Below are 16,038 nucleotides of genomic sequence, written 5' to 3'. Positions count from 1 at the left end.
GCACTTCCGCCGGCGGCGCGGGGGGCGCTGGGGCTTCGGCGGGCGCGGGGGAGGACGCGCGGGGTCTGCGGGGAGCGGGGCGGGGGCGGGGGCGGCCGCCCGGGCTCCGCGCGGCTTCCGTGTGCGCCTCGGGGGCCCGCCGGGGGCTGCGGCGTGGCCGGGTTCCTGCCCCTGTAGGAGGACGCCGCGGGATGCCTGGGAGCCGGAGCCATGAGTGAGTTTCGGATTCACCACGACGTCAACGAGCTGCTCAGTTTGCTGCGAGTCCACGGGGGGGACGGGGCCGAGGTCTACATCGAGCTGCTGCAGAAGAACCGGACCCCGTACGTGACGACCACCGTGTCCGCGCACAGCGCCAAGGTGGGCCGCCCCCGCCGCCCCCGGTGACCCCCCGGGGCGCCCTGGGTCCCCACCCCGTTGAGGTAGCGGAGGCCCAGGGACGGCGCTGGACCCAGCCCTCGGGCCCGCGGCGGGGGGCGCTCGGATCCCCTGCATGGACAGGAGGCTCCGCGGTGGCGCCCGTGACTCGGTCTCGGGTCGTGGTCCGAGCCCCGCGCTGGGTGTAGGCATGACCTAGTGACCGGGGGGACGACGCTCCTGAGTTAACTGTGTTGGAATTCCTGTTTTTTTTTTTTTTTTTAAGATTTATTTATTTATGATAGAGAGAGAGAGAGGCAGAGACACAGGAGGAGGGAGAAGCAGGCTCCCTGCGGGGAGCCCGATGCGGGACTCGATCCCAGGACCCTGGGGTCACGACCTGGGCCGAAGGCGACACTAAACCGCTGAGCCCCCAGGGATCCCTTAAAGATTTTACTTATTTATTCATGAGAGACACAGAGAGAGGACAGAGGCACAGGCAGAGGGAGAAGCAGGCTCCATGCAGGGAGCCCGACGTGGGACTCGATTCCGGGTCTCCAGGATCACACCCCGGGCTGTAGGCGGCGCTAAACCGCTGAGCCACCCCGGGGGCCCTAGAAATTTCTTTAAAGCAGATTTTTTTTTCTTAACCTATTCAAGTAGTTTGTAATTCAGCATCATGGGTTCCCGGTAAAAGAGAGCTCTGAAGTTTATTTTCAGAGACGTTAGTCGTGAGGCTTCTGTTATTTAACTAGATTAATAACGGCACGGGGGTAATTAGAAAAATTCCCTGAGCAGACACGGCTTTCGGGAACACAGAAGCGGATGTCTTATAAGGGGGCCGCCCTGAGCCTGTGCCTGGCTCCAGAGGGGATAGTGTGGCTGTGTAAAGTGATGCATAAACGGGTAGAAAAAGCCTAAGTGGTGGTTCCCTGATCTCAGGCTGAGGAAGCAGAACAGGAGGGAAGCTACGGGGGGACCGCACATAGGTTTAACGATGTTTTATTGGGCCCGGGTTTTATCTCAGAGGTGTGTGATCGTTTAGCCTGCCTGATTGCACTTATTTTGGTTTCTGTGTTTAATTTTTTGGAAGATTTTTTTAAAGTTGTGTGTTTTTACTAAATCTCTCCTGTTTATGCTCTCGAGGTTAAAATAGCAGAATTTTCTCGTACCCCAGAAGACTTTCTAAAGAAATACGATGAATTGAAATCTAAAAACACAAGGAACCTTGATCCGCTGGTGTACCTGTTATCAAAACTCACGGAAGACCGAGAGGTAAGGGCCGGTGGGCGCCTCGGGAGCGTCGGGAAAGGTGGGCGTGTCGCAGGTTTCTGAGGGAGCTCAAGTGGTGGGGTTTGGGGTTGCTCTAACGGACGTTCTAAGCACCAGATGTGCTCCGAGTGTGCTGCGTAACGCAGGTCTCTGCCCACATGTGGCCCCTGACATGTCACATCTTTCCCTGCCTTGTGCTAGTAGCACCTCGAGGGAATGTAGGAACGTACTCGTGGTGCCTCTGAATGAACAGCAGCTCATGTTGGCATAGACTTGAGAAGCGTCACGGTGATACCTGCCAGCTCCTCCTTGCCGTGTCTCTGTCTGCTTTGAATTGCACGTGGGCTCCTTGTGGACGCACTTAGTGTCGAGGCTGAAGGAGCCACCACACCCGGGAGCGGCCAGGGACATGCTTGGTCTTCTCCCCACACAGGCCCGGGGTCTATTCAGGGGTGAAGGCTGCGGCCAGGCACCTTGACTCCCTGCACCGGGGACGGATAAAGGGAAGTGTGCAGCCTGGGAAACTGGCCGAGCATAGGGAAGAGGCTGTGCCCTTGGGAACGGAGCTTGGGAATTGGCTGCAGAGTGCATTGTCCTCCTCTCCTGGACACTGACAGCGGGCCGCAGCTCATGGACTCACGGGAACACAGAAGTGCACATGCTGGTTGCACTCGGGAACAAAGTGGGGGCTGGTCGCGCTCTGCGGAGTGCACAGGCGTGCTGGCCCTTGCGATGCACGGTCTTGTGTGTTTGCAGACTCTGCAGTATCTACAACAAAACGCGAAAGAACGCGCCGAGCTCGCAGCCAATGCCTCGGGCAGCAGCACCAACTTCAGTGCCCCCACTGCGGCCTCCAAACTGTCCATGCAGGAGCTCGAGGAGCTGCGGAAGCAGCTTGGCAGTGTGGCCACGGGCACCTCGCTGCAGCAGGTAGGGCGCCCCCACTGCCCCAGGCTCTGCACCTGCTGCAGCACGTGTGCATCTTCGTCGCCCCCTAGAGAGGAGCTTGGTTGTGGCAGGGTTGGCTCCTGACCTCCTCTGCAAGGATGACCCCCCCCCCCCCCCAGCAGTGGAATGGCATGGGCAGGTTCCCACCCGCTGGGCTGTGGGGCCAGCCTGTGGGGGGCACTCACATGGATCTCAGCCTCCGTAAATCTGATGCTTTGTTTCTCTTAATTAGTTTTTGGCAGTTTCTTTTTGTAGAACTATAGCTTATAATTTTGTGTGTGCCTTTTTCTGTCTGTTACGGGTATTGCTTTATTCTGCTCTTGGTTCTTGTCCCGCCCTGGTCTGTGCCTTCCCGTGGTGGTGCCTCTGTGGCCTCGTGGGCCCCTCCGAGCTGACACCCATGAGGGTGTCACTGGAGCCTGTGCTCGAGTTCAGTGGCTCTGACACATCGGCACCTTATGTGTCCTCTCACTGCTGTCCCTTGTGACAGATGACAAGATAGTTGGCACCTGCCCTCTTGCTGGCCACCCTTGACCCTGGTGCTTCTAAAAGTCTGGCCCCTATGACTGCCCCGGTCAGCTTCTGGTGGCTGGTCCCACAGGAGGGCCTCTGCTCTGGGCACGTGCAGAGCTGGCCTTCCCCTGCCCTGGGGGACCCAGGTAGGGGCCCCCTTCTCTAGCTGGCTGTCACAGGGGCCTCATCTTCACTGCTCAGGTGACGTCTAGATTTCATGCCACCAGGGGAAAGCAGTTGAGTCTGTAGGTGCTCCCCAGAAGGGTGCAGTCCTTTGCTGGTGCTCCTGGTTGGCCTGTGGGTTCCGCACAGACTGAGCCCCTGATGACAGGTCCCTGTCTGGTCCTCAGCGCCTTGTGCCATGATGGGCATGGAGACCCTCACTTCATTTCTTCACGTGTCTATTGAACCCTCCTGCTGAGTGATTCAGGGATTGACTTTTCTAGTGTCACAGACGTCAGCTCTAAGTATTTGTACTAACAGTACGTTTCTCTTTATTTTTGAAAACATCCTCACCAGTCTCTGGAACTTACAAGAAAGTTGCTTCGAGATAAGCAGAACAAAAAAAATTCAGGCCAGCGCCTCCCCGTCTTCCCGCCCTGGGTATACGAGAGACCCACACTGGTTGGGGATTTCCTGACTGGCTCGGGCGTAAGCACGGACTCGGCTGTGCCCATAGGTATGTGGTGTGTTCGTTTCTACCACCCGGGCGCCTTTGAGCAGCGCGGGCCCTGTCCTCCCTGAGTGCTGGGTCTCGGTGGTGCCGGCTCTTATGTCCTTGCTGCGCCTGGATAGTCCTGTCTCTCCTCCCCTCCCCCACATTCTTTTCTACAGGGACTCTCGGGGCTGGCTCCCGGGTCTTCCTTGCCAGTTTCCCTCTTCAGGGAGGTCTTGTTTATTTTAAGGAATCATACCCCCCCCCCATTCCTGGATCTCTGCCCTCGGGACACCTCCCTGAATTGGGTCTCATGTGGCCATCTGCCTGTTGTCTTTGGTGGGGCTCCCGACCTTCCCTCTAGTGTCTCCACCTTTTGTGTGGTGACTCCTGTCACAGTTCATCGGGTCCTGGAGCTGGGGTGGGCGCCTGCGTTTGCTTCCTTCCCGCTGCACCAGCCCGGTCCCAGGTCCCCCACCTCCATCTGCCCCTCCTGTCCAGACACTGTCCTGCTCTCACTGCCTTGCGGCTCACCACTTCCCACCTCTCTGTTAGAGAATGTTCTGGATCTGCCCTACCTCGTATGGGGCCGGCAGCTGAATGTTGGCAGCGGGCATTGAGATGCCACTGGCGTGGCTGAGGATTGGGTGTTTAGCTTTCTTTCCGTTGGTGCAGGCGGCCGGAGCTGTGGAGCCTCACATCCTGCCTTGCCGCCCTGTGGCTGCCCATCATCCCAGAGCTAGCGGCCCTGAGCCTCAGGCCTGTGCCCCGCGTAGCCTCTCTGGACTCCCCAGACCCTGGTGAGCCGCAGAGACGCTGGTGGATTGACCTCCTGGCCACACGTCCCGTACTATATCCCCTCCCCCTGGCTGTCCCTGTCCCTTCAGAGCTCAGGCTCCAGGCTGCCTGTGCCACCGCAGCGGTTTCTCTCGGCCGGCCTCTTGCTGGCATAGCTTGCAGTGTCGTCCTTTTCCGTGGGTGGGCGGGGCCCTGGGGGGCAGCGGGGCATCTGCCCCTGAAGCCAAGGTTCCCACCCAGGAGCAGCCGACCCCGTGCTGCACCTCTTGCCCCCCCCACCCCCCCACCGAGTGCTCTGGGGGCTCTGACTGGGGTGGTGCTCGGCTTTCGAGTGAGTGGTGGCGAGGGTTGGCGGCGGGTCCTGGAAGGCACGCCTGTGCTTGAGAAGCCGGAGGCCGATCCTTGGGGCCCCCGTGGGAGCTGTGAGTAGGACAGTCCTGATGGCCTTCGCACTTGCAGAGAGAAAATGGAGCTTGAAGTCAGTGTGGCTCTGAATGCCACGTGATCCGGCCACACGGACAGGTGGCTGGTGTGCTCAGGGCCTGTGACCTCGGCAGGCCGGTGTGCAGGTGTGTGACGCCAGCAGTGCTTCTGTGAACTGGCACGTGCACGTGCGGGGCAGCACCATCCTGGGCTGCCAGCCCCGGTTCTCGGGTGCCGTGGGGCCAGCTGCGCAAAGCGGGGCCGTGTGGTGGTCTGTCCCAGCAGGCGTTGGGGAGGAGGGCGAGCGTTGTCCTGGGGCCGTGCAACAAGAGGGACAGGGAGCTGCCTGGGCCAGGAGGCATTTGGCGGTGGTCCTGGTTGGTGGCGTGTGACTGTCCTTGATTGGGTGGTTGTAGGAAAGCGCCTCCTGCGGTGCAGGCGTGCTGGAAGACTTTAAGGAAAGTCTTCATGTCCCTCAGCGGCCCAGACCCGAAGTCGTAACCGGTGCCGTAAGGACAGCGTGTGTCAGCAGCGCTCCTTCAGTTCCCTACTTCATCCTTTAACAGCCAAGCCTTCGTTTGTGTCTAGGGGGTTTCACGTCCCTGGTGCGTTAGGCTGTGGCGCAGCCCCGGCTCCGCCTGCCCTGTGCTCGTGGTGCTTCTGGAATCCCAGCCTTGGGGACCTCACTGGGAGGACTCAGATCCCAGGGAGCAGCCCGATGCTCGCGCCCGTGACTATTTGAGGGACTAACAGAGAGAAACCAGCGGGGACGTGACTGGGTAGATTAGGTCAGCGGGAGTGGGGGGCCCTGCAGGTGGGGCCACGGCCCGGCTGATGTCTGCGGCCCACAGGCACGCTGCCCCTGGCCTCCCAGGAGTCGGCCGTGGTGGAGGACCTGCTCTACGTGCTGGTGGGTGTGGACGGCAGGTACATCACCGCCCAGCCCCTCACCGGGAGGCAGAGCCGCACCTTCCTCGTGGATCCCAACCTCGACCTGTCCATCAGGGAGCTGGTGAACAGGATCCTCCCGGTGGCTGCCAGTTACTCCACGGTGACCAGGTGGGTGCCCGACGGGACCTGCGGCTGGACACCGGCCTTCCCAGTGCTCTTGACCCCCGCAGCTTGCACTTTGTGTCTGTAAGCTCGTTCGAGTCCTCATCCGGAGAGCATCCGTGTCTTGTGACCTGCTTTCACACCCGACATGGTTTTGAAGGGCCTGGGACCAGTGCAGGGGCTGGTGTCTACGGGTTCCCTTCAGGGAGAAGACCTTGAGTGGGGAGGGGACTCCGAACATCTGACCTCGGAGCGCCGACTGTCCAGCCCTTGATTTCCACTCAGGTCGTGATCTCGGGCTCCTGAGATCGAGCCCCGGGTCGTGCTCCCTGCTCAGCGGGGCGTCTGCCTCTCCCTCTGCCCCGCCCCCTCCCCAGCTCATGCTCTCTCCTCCCCCAGATAAATAAATAGAATCTTTAAAGAAACCAAAAGGAACATCTGATTTCTGATTTGAAAATGTAGATTCCCTTGCTCACAGGACCCCGGTGCTCCGTTTCTCCCAGGTTCATCGAAGAAAAGTCTTCCTTCGAATACGGACAGGTGAACCATGCCTTGGCGGCCGCCATGAGAACCCTGGTGAAGGAGTACCTCATCCTGGTCACGCAGCTGGAGCAGCTGCAGAGGCAGGGTCTCCTGTCCCTTCAGAAGCTCTGGTTCTACATCCAGCCCGCCATGCGCACCGTAGACATCCTGGCCTCCCTGGGTACGTGCCTGCCTCCCACCCGGCTCGTGGGGCAGCGGGTGGCACGTGTCGTGGTGGGTGAAGGGGAGACTCCCAGCTCAGGCATGAGGCATTCCTCACTTGGACACGAGAGTGTGAGGCCAAAGCCCGTGTGGCTTCATGTTTTAGTTTGCGGGAAGAAAACTCTGGAAACTCTTACGGATAAGCTTTCATCGAGCTTAGGGTCTGAGCCGAACCTGCAAAAGAGGCATCTGCCTGCAGGAGGCCCCGCTCTGTCGTGACGTAGCTGGGAGAGCCCCGGGCAGTCCTTCTCGGCCCTGAGTGCCGCCTCCTCCTCCTGGCAGCCACCTCGGTGGATAAAGGCGAGTGTGTGGGGGGATCCACGCTGAGCCTTCTCCACGACCGCAGCTTCAACTACACGGGTGACAGCCAGGCGCAGGAGCTGTGTCTGTACCTCACCAAGGCTGCCAGCGTGCCCTACTTTGAGATTCTGGAAAAGTGGATCTACAGAGGGATAATCAACGACCCCTACAGGTAGGGCTCGCGGAGCCTGAGGGAGACGTGGGGAGACACGGGAGACACGGGGAGAGCAGACGCCCGCATGCAGCCCCGCAGCCCCAGGGGGCCTTCTGTCACGTGGCGGGGTTCCAGACCCCTCGGATGGCGGCTCCCTGGCCTCCTGCTGTGGGCTTCCTCCATGGTTAGTGGGGTTTCTGGGCTCCTTGCCGGCGTGACGTGTTCACTCCATGGAGGGAGCTCACGAGGACGGCTCACGAGAATGCTGTCGGGTTGAGGTATGTTGGCTGACATACTTCAAAGATGCAGTCATGGCCCCGAGTAGGGTTTCCGTCAGTGGTTTGAGGGATAGTCCTAAGGAGGAACGTGGTCTTAGAACCATGCCTGGCGTGAGCGGCGTCTGAAACAGGCACGAAGGGGCCGCAGCCCTGCTGTGAGGGTCATCGTGTTCCCGTGTTTGCAGGGAGGGAAGGGCCACCACAGTCCCCTAGTGGGGGGCACTAGACAGCTGACCCCCAGCCTGCGCCTGGACGTCCTTGGAGTCCCCGAGGGGCTGCTGGGTTCGGGCCACCTCACAGCTGGGGACTGGCCGTTGAACCTGTCGGGGGGCTCGCCACCTGAGCGCGTCCTGTGCTTGCCAGTGAGTTCATGGTGGAGGAGCACGAGCTGCGGAAGGAGAAGATCCAGGAGGACTACAACGACAAGTACTGGGACCAGAGGTACACGGTCGTGCAGCGGCAGATCCCCTCCTTCCTGCAGAAGATGGCGGGCAAGGTCCTCAGCACAGGTGAGCCTCGCGCCCCAGGCCACTGTGCCCGTCCTCCCGTGGCTCTCGTCGTGCTCCTGCTGCGGGGCGGGTGCCCTCCTGCCCCTCAGCCTGGCCTTCTGTGCCTGGCAGCCGGCCCCTCTGCCTGTGGGCACTGGCCTCCATTCCCTGACCCCGGGGCCCGTCCCACGGATGCTCTCCTCCACTGCTCACCTCTAGAACCGGTCCCGCTGACAGTGACCCAGGCGTGTGGCTTCTCCCCGCAGCGTCCAGCTCCCGCCCGTCGTCTGTGGGATCCACAGGCCCAACACCCACCCCCCAGGCGTGGTTGGCAGGGGCCCCGCAGGTTCAGGGCGGCGGCCCCAGGTCAGCAAGTGCCGAGCCCCTGGGCCACCCGCACCTGTGAGCCCCTGGGCCACCCGCACCTGTGTGACGTGGCTGCGGATCGGCGGTTCCCACGAGACCCTGGGGTTGGAGAACTCGCTAGGACGGCTCCCAGAACGCAGGGACACACCACTCTCCGGGTGGCCGGGCTGTTAGGGAGACACACGAGTGGCCGGGTGAAGAGGTCCTGGGGGCGAGGCCTGGGTGGGGGTCAGGCGCAGGAGCTCTGTGCGCATGGCCTCGGGTGCGCCCCCCGCGTGGACGTGTCCACCACCCCCAGAAACTCCCCACAGCCCTTCACTTAGTGTCAGGGAGCGTCCGTGGCGCAGGCCCCACTGATGAAATCCTTGGCCGTGGGCGATCTGCCCGCCTCCTGCCTCTCCCGTCCCCGGCATCCGGGTGGGACCGGATGCTCCAGGCCTCCGGTCACAGGGCTGGTCCCGAGCTGTCTGGGGGCTCCCACAGTCACCCCACAGGCGTGAACTCAGGTGTGAGTGGGAGGGGCTCGGGAGTAAGGAGATGGCAGGGGCTTCAGGAGCTCCGTGCCGGCAGCCAGGGACAAGGGCCAGAGATGCACGTCCTACGGGGTCACGATGACACAAAGCACCACAGGAAAGCAGTCGAGCACAGCCTCTGTGGCCGAGTGGTGTTGCGGCCACCTTCACGTGTACAGGAGACAGGACGTAGAAACACGTAAGGGCGGGCGTACTGGCCACCCTGCCAGCTACCCAGAGGGACTCAGCAACCTAGGAGAGGGAAGATGATGGAGAATCTTTTTGGGAAGCTTTGAACTTATTGCCATGCTCTTTGTTAGAAAAATTCAGATCAAAGTGAGTCTGGCCCGTTAACAGCGCGTAGTGGTTGTGTCCTGAGTGGGCATCAGCTGTGCTGCTCTGCCTTGTGTGCCGGGCTCCGGAACCGTCCTGCCACCTGGTGTTCAGTCCGCCAGCCAGCGGACTGTGGTTTAGCGTAGGGATATTGAGGGATTTCATCTGCTTGTTCCTCGTCTGCTAGGAAAGTATCTGAATGTCGTCAGAGAGTGCGGCCACGACGTCACCTGCCCGGTGGCCAAGGAGATCGTCTACACTCTGAAGGAGCGGGCGTATGTGGAGCAAATCGAGAAAGCTTTTAACTACGCCAGCAAGGTCCTGCTGGCCTTCCTGATGGAAGAGAAGGAGCTCGTGGCGCATCTGAGGTGCGCTGTCTGCCTTCAGCTCAGCATCTGGAACCCTCCTGGCATCTGACCGAGGCCAGAAACTTACTTTTAGTGGCTCTGTCGATACAAAAGCGGGCACGCTGGCAGGTGGGCTCCAGCCTGAGAACCCTGCCGTGTTGGTCCTGCTTCCCAGGGGCCCAGCGGGGCCGTGTCTGCCTGTGTCGCCTGTTGGAGGCGGCTCAGCTTCCCAGTCTTGCCCTCGGCCAAGGGCCTGCAGCCGGTTGTGGGCAGTGTCTGCTGCCATAGCAGGACACCGGGTCCTTCACCGTGCCAAAGCGGTTCGTTTCTGCCCATGTGGAGCTGGCCGCTGGTCCCCCCTTCCTGGTCTCCGGCCATACCACCCTGCCTGCACCGACCTCCTCTGGTGTCAGAGCTAAGCGGGGTCGGACTGCCCAGTACGGTCTAACGTACTTCTCTGTGGGGTGCTAGCGGGCAAGGAGCTGGGCTCGGGCCCCACCCCTGGGCTGTGCGGCCCCCCGCCCCCCCCACCACGCACACTGCTTGTTCTGCCGCGGGCCCTTCGTCGGCGCCCAGCTCTTCTGTCAGCCGCCCGTCCCATCCCGCAGCCTCGCTGCTGACCCCCTGCCTCCACCCACGCTGTAGGTCCATCAAGCGCTACTTCCTGATGGATCAGGGCGATTTCTTCGTGCACTTCATGGACCTCACTGAGGAGGAGCTGAAGAAGCCAGTGGACGACATCACGCCCACCCGTCTGGAGGCGCTGCTGGAGCTGGCCCTGCGCATGAGCACCGCCAACACCGATCCCTTCAAGGATGACCTCAAGGTGGGTGGGGGAGCACCCTTCAGACCCGCTACTCACGTCCGAGGAGGCGGAGCAGCAGTCTGAGCAGGAGGCTGCAGGTAAAAATCCAGGAGAGCCAGCTCCGGCCGGTGATCCCGCAGCTCACCCTCGGACAGCACACGGGTGACCCGGCAGGTCCATTCACACGCGCACACTCGACCAGGGGAGGACAACGATGCAGGCGCGTTTCCTTAACGTGTCCTGTAGCTTCCCCCATGAGGACTCGCCATGTGCTAAGACGTACAGAACAGGCGCTCGGGAGCTGCGTCGGTGCGGGTTTGGGTCAACAGGAGGCTGTTGGTATTAGGGGAGGTCAGCAGTTGCACGGGCTTTCCAGCTGAACCAGCAGTCGGCGCCCGACCCAGCGCGGTGGAAGGTCGACTACTGCTGTCACTGGGCGTGCTTCCTGTTTCGACACGGGCCTGGCGCTGTGGTAAAATCATGGATCCGAAGGGCTTCAGGCTTTTCTGATTTGCTGTGTGGTTTCCCGTTTATGCCATCGGGTATTTTTAAAATGATCTCTGTACTCTTCCTTCACTCTGGTGGAAAGCGGCTCAGGCTTTATTGGCAGAGCCTTGTTTTGTAAGCCAGCCTTCCCGATGCACAGTCTGTCGGGGGGACCTGCCTCGGATCCGGACCTGCTTCCTCAGCTCGTGGCGCGGCTGGGCTGGGGCAGCAGTCAGGACGCAGCACTTTCCTTTGTCTTTCTCAAGATCGATCTGATGCCTCATGACCTCATCACTCAGCTCCTGCGGGTTTTGGCCATCGAGACCAAGCAGGAGAAGGCGATGGTCCATGCTGACCCCACTGAGCTCACGCTGAGTGGCCTGGAGGCCTTCTCTTTTGACTACGTCGTCAAGTGGCCCCTGTCGCTGATCATCAATAGGTGAGCATTGATCCTTCTGGCACTAGTTCCCTAGATGCCCTTCCGGGTTTGCCAGGAAGGCAGGATTGTATCTGCTCAGCCGCTGCCTTGTTGTGTGGACTGTTCCCAGCAGTTCCCACGCTTCCCCAGGTCCAGCGTGGGTGGCCTGGGGGCCAGGGTGCAGAGCTGCATCAGTGACGTCAAAGCCTCGGCCACTCACGACCGTGAGCCTCAGGGTGTCTGACGCCGCCTGCACCCACCAGGTGTCAGAGTCCTGTGCACCTTTTCCTCCCTTGCAGGAAAGCCCTGACCCGCTATCAGATGCTCTTCAGGCACATGTTCTACTGCAAGCACGTGGAGCGGCAGCTCTGCAACGTTTGGATCAGCAACAAAGCCGCCAAGCAGTACTCTCTGCACTCCGCAAAGTGGTGCGTTCATTCCACACACTCAGATGCTCCCCTCAGGGCAGGACTGTTTCCCCCTTCACACCCTTAAAAAGGCAGTTTGTCCCACACTCATGCAGCTCTTAGGTCCGCGACATATCTCGGGCCCTGGCTCGCCACGTGGACGCTGGCCGTCCCTCTGCTGTCGGTCCTGGCGTGCGGGTGGCTGGGTCTATCAGAACGTGAGCCCTTTGAGGTCTGGGAGTATTTGTTTGCTCCTGCTGGTGCACGTGGAGCTGCACAGTGTGGGCGGGGCACCTGTTTCGGGCGGGGCACCCTGTTTCGGCCAGGCTGCTTTGGACGCCGGTGGGTGACACCAGGCGGTGTGTGCACCTGTGTGGGCCCCTGACAAGGCAGAGGGCTCGCGGCTGCTGCGGTGAGGTGGGATCGGCGTCTGCGCTGTAACTGCCGTGTGCTCGGTCAGGTTTGCTGGCGCCTTCACTCTGCGACAGCGGATGCTCAACTTCGTTCAGAACATTCAGTACTACATGATGTTTGAAGTGATGGAACCGACTTGGCACATCCTGGAGAAAAACCTGAAATCTGTGAGTTTTAGCTTTCACCCTGTCCCAGCACTTGAGAGGCTCTACGGCACCCAGGGTGTGTGGCACCAAGTAGGGTCTCGTGGGAACGGCGTGGGCCAGGTGCCAGGGGCTGAGTGCTGCGCCGGCCCCCCGGCTGCTGAGGAGCAGGCGAGCCCTCTGTACACACGGGAGCTTTCTGGGTGAGCGCGGCGAGGGTGTGCACGAGTGTTGGGGGCGGGGGTGCCTGGCTCTTGAGCTTATGCAGAGAGCCTCGGGAATGGGGCGGCCCCTGCGGCACATCCTGGGGCCTGTCGGTGCGTCCCAGAAGCGTGAGGGCCAGCAGCACCGTTCCCTTCTTGCTTTCTGTGCTTAAGAACCAGAACTGTGGACTTTTGGGGCAAGGACATGCAAAGCTATAGCCGCAGCCTGGCCCGCGTGGGGTCTGGTCCCTGCACAGAGTCGTGCCAGGAGCCATGGCAGGTGCCCTCTCTCCACGCAGGCATCCAACATCGACGACGTGCTGGGCCACCACACGAGCTTCCTGGACAACTGTCTGAAGGACTGCATGCTGACCAACCCCGAGCTGCTCAAAGTCTTCTCCAGACTCATGTCCGTGTGCGTCATGTTTACCAACTGCATGCAGGTGCGCCGCCACGCAGGCCACCTACCCCCACCTGCCAGCCTGGGCTGGGCTGCTTTCCTGAGCCTTTTCTGGGCGCCTGGCGGTCTCTGTCCCACGGGAGGTGTTTGTTTCAGTTATAAGCAGTGGCCCCAAAGTGCTGGCACAGGAAGTAAGTGTTGGGAGGCGGGGGTGACACGGGGGTTCACCAGGGCTTCGGGACCTAGGGGGTCTGTGTTGGCGGGGCCAGTGCGGGGGAACAGGAGCCTGGGAACCAGGTCCATATGGGGCTCGCCCTGGGGAGACGCCGTCTTGACAAGATTGCATTGACGAGCTGTCTGACGGCGCCCTTGGAAGTCGTGAGGGCCCCTGCCCCCCCGCATCCGCAGAGGCCCCCCAGCTGTGCACTGGCTCCTACTTCACCTGGGCCGGGCGCCTTGAAACTGATAGCAGCGTCTCTTCCTGACCCCAAGAAATTCACGCAGAGCATGAAGCTGGACGGGGAGCTGGGCCGGCTGACGTTGGAGCGCGGCACGATGCTGGGGCCGCCCACGGAGGCTGAGCGGGCGGAGGAGCGCGCCCGCAAGGAGCTCGCCAGGAAGGTACGTGGCCTGCAGCTGCGTCCGGCCGTGCTGGGGCCACCGCCCGGGAAGCAGTCCCGCTGCCGCCCTCTGCTCTGTCTTCCCTTTGATTCAACAAGTTCATCCTCGTTAGAACCTAGACATGCGCTAGGTGGTGTCCTCCCCAGACTGTCCCGTCCTCGGGCCTGCTGTGCTCCAGGGCGAGGCTGCAGTGCCTGGGGCAGGGCTGGGTGTCCTGCGGAGGGCCCTGCGGTCACCAGTCAGGGTCCAGCCTTCGCCGCGAGGGCAGGCATCTCTGGGTACCAGCCCCACTCTGGATGGAGCCCGGGCCTCTGCTCCCAGACCACTCCCTTGCTGAGAGGGCACTGGGAGGAATCGCCGTTTTCACTTGAAAATCTGGGCCACGTATAGAACAGCTGAGGTGCGTGGACCTGCTTCCATGTGGTGGTGGGAGCAGGGCAGGGCGCCCGCTGCCCAGCCAGAGCATGTCTGTGTCCCACCGTCTCAGGAACGTCTATGAGGCCCCCTTACCTTCTGTCACATGAAAACTCCCCCAGACCCCTTCTGTGACAAGGGAGGGGAAAGGGGAGCCGAGCTGGTAGAGAGCCGCGGTCGGGCCAGGGGCGCTCATGGTGCCCGACCGTGCCTTCCAGTACCTGGCGGAGCACGTGGACGCCCCTCAGCTGGCATCCAGCTTCGAGGCGACCATCAACAAGTTTGATAAGAATTTCTCGGCGCACTTGCTTGACCTCCTGGCCAGGCTGAGCCTCTACAGCACCAGCGACTGTGAGCACAGCATGGCCAGCGTCATCTCCAGGTGGGTGCCTCCCGTGCGCTGCCCCCGCTGGGTCTGCTCAGGTGTGCGGGCGTCTGCCCTTCGCGTCCCGTGTGCTGCTGGTCACTCCTCCCTCCCTGAAGTGACCGATGGGCGTGTGCGGTAGTTTGTGTCCCCTCGTGCGTGCCCCGCTGTGCGTCAGGCTGCCCCGTCCATGCCCCCAGCATTGGTCCCTGTGAGCTGGGCTGCGTCGGCCTCCCTGATGCTTTGCACACCAGCTGGGATCCTGAACACTGGAGGGCCCCCAGCCTGGCCTGGGCTGTGCACGGCAGTAGCATCGCCCACGTTCACATGAGCAGCCAGGGTGTGGGCAAGGGAGGACGGGACCCGCGGTGCTGCTCAACGAGGAAGTCACAGAGCAAGCAGCGGGGTCATGGCAGCGCTTACTCACTCCCTCCTTCCCCGCGCTTGGGCTCTTGGGGCTGGAGGTGCCTTGCACACTCTTGGGGTGTGACCGCACATTCCTGAGGACTCAGGAGGGCTCATTGGGGAGGACAGGCGCAGGGGGTCAGGCTGGGCAGCCAGGCTGTGGCTCTGGGGCAGGTTCGCACCACCAGTGGGCCTGGCAGGGTCCTGGACGCCCTGCTCTGTGGGGGGGAAGCAGTCGCCAGCTGGTTCCCAGGGCACCCGGGCTGGGGGCTGTCTGATGTCCTAAGTACAGGGCCTGGGAGGTACCCCCAGCCTGGGCCGGCCCCACATCCAGGGGAGGGGGGGCGGACAGGCTCTTTGCTGGGGATGCCGCTGCCGAACCCCTAGTCGGGTTTGGGTTGTCTTGCCTTCAGCGTGCACTGTGTTCAAGTTCCGACGTCAGGATCGCTTGAACCAGGGGCGGCAGTTGTGTGGGGGACGTCCCTCACCCCCAAGGCAGAGCTGACCCTTTGCCTGGGGGTGGACGTGTTGGCTGGCGGGGCCTCTGGGGCGTCTGCACGAGCCAGGTCTTCTCCTCCCGCAGACTGGACTTCAATGGCTTCTACACGGAGCGGCTGGAGCGCCTGTCTGCAGAGAGGAGCCAGAAGGCAGCCCCCCAGGTGCCCATCCCACGGGCCCCCCCAGCATCAGCGCCCAGGGTCGCCGTCCCTGCCCAGTGAGGCTGCTGGTGCTGCAGAGACAGGAGCTCAGAAGCTTTTACCCGAGTGTCGCCGAACCACGTGTTGTTACCGTTTAAAGTCTGGATGTGGCCCCTCTCGCTGCCCTCGTTTGTTGGGGTCCTGGGTTCCACTCTGCAGCAGCCACCCCTGACCAGAGTGGGTGTGTCCACAGCCGTGCTTCCGTGAGCTTGCTTCAGTTGTGCAGGGTGACTTTTTATAACGTGTTTGTTCTCAAATAAAGACAAGTGAAAACACATGGCGTGGAGCAATACGAAGATCCGCACAGGGTACAGGATTCAGGTGTCCAGGTGTCCGCACCTGGCCGGGTACACTGTCCTGGGCTCCTGGGCTCCAGCACTAGGGGGCAACCCGGTCCTCGAGCTGTCGCAGGCCCCGGCCGCATGAGTCCCGAGGAGCGCCCAAGGTGGTGGCTGGGACCTGACCCCATCCTGCCCCACAGCTGGGACCCCCCTGCTCTGGTGCTCCCGCCATGCTGCCCACCTGCCAGAGGTCCTGTGTCACTGTCCCAGTTCAGCTCTGACCACCTGTTTGGGGGTGGGGGAGTCCTGGCAGGCAAGGAGGAATGAGAAGCAGGTTCTTGGAGGCTGGGTCCCCCCTCACGGCAGGGGTGTGGGCACCTGCAGCCTGGCCGCAGCTCCCCCTGCAAGCCAGACTGCTTCCTCTTCCAATCTGCAGCG

The 16,038-nt window shown here is 61.8% G+C and overlaps 1 protein-coding gene and 1 long non-coding RNA gene across 5 annotated transcripts; one reads left to right on the top strand and one right to left on the bottom strand.

The window, feature by feature from the left end:
* The first annotated feature begins 82 nt into the window (after positions 1–82).
* TUBGCP2 (tubulin gamma complex associated protein 2) lies at positions 83–15,585 on the top strand. 4 transcript variants are annotated; one of them, XM_035708141.2, is made up of 17 exons: positions 83–360; positions 1,504–1,632; positions 2,386–2,559; positions 3,610–3,769; positions 5,818–6,025; positions 6,523–6,722; positions 7,046–7,235; positions 7,859–8,004; positions 9,382–9,562; positions 10,187–10,367; positions 11,099–11,271; positions 11,550–11,678; positions 12,118–12,238; positions 12,717–12,860; positions 13,322–13,438; positions 14,071–14,234; positions 15,205–15,585. In XM_035708141.2, exons 1-17 carry the CDS (start codon positions 211–213, stop codon positions 15,338–15,340), a joined length of 2,703 nt encoding a protein of 900 aa, XP_035564034.2. In that variant the 5' UTR covers positions 83–210; the 3' UTR covers positions 15,341–15,585. The 4 variants fall into 4 exon arrangements, with proteins under 4 accessions (XP_035564034.2, XP_025323510.3, XP_048959110.1 ...); XM_025467725.3 differs by having other exon boundaries at positions 84–360; positions 13,310–13,438; XM_049103153.1 differs by having other exon boundaries at positions 112–214; positions 13,310–13,438.
* On the bottom strand, positions 3,561–7,868 carry LOC125753913 (uncharacterized). The gene is made up of 2 exons (XR_007406739.1): positions 7,731–7,868; positions 3,561–7,571 (listed from the first exon to the last, which is right to left on the bottom strand). It is a non-coding gene; the product is annotated as an uncharacterized LOC125753913 (long non-coding RNA).
* Positions 15,586–16,038: the final 453 nt, after the last annotated feature.

Source organism: Canis lupus, chromosome 28 (genome assembly GCF_003254725.2).
Source record: "Canis lupus dingo isolate Sandy chromosome 28, ASM325472v2, whole genome shotgun sequence".
NCBI classification, from domain to species: domain Eukaryota; kingdom Metazoa; phylum Chordata; class Mammalia; order Carnivora; family Canidae; genus Canis; species Canis lupus.
This window is presented reverse-complemented; position numbering and strand designations above follow the sequence as displayed.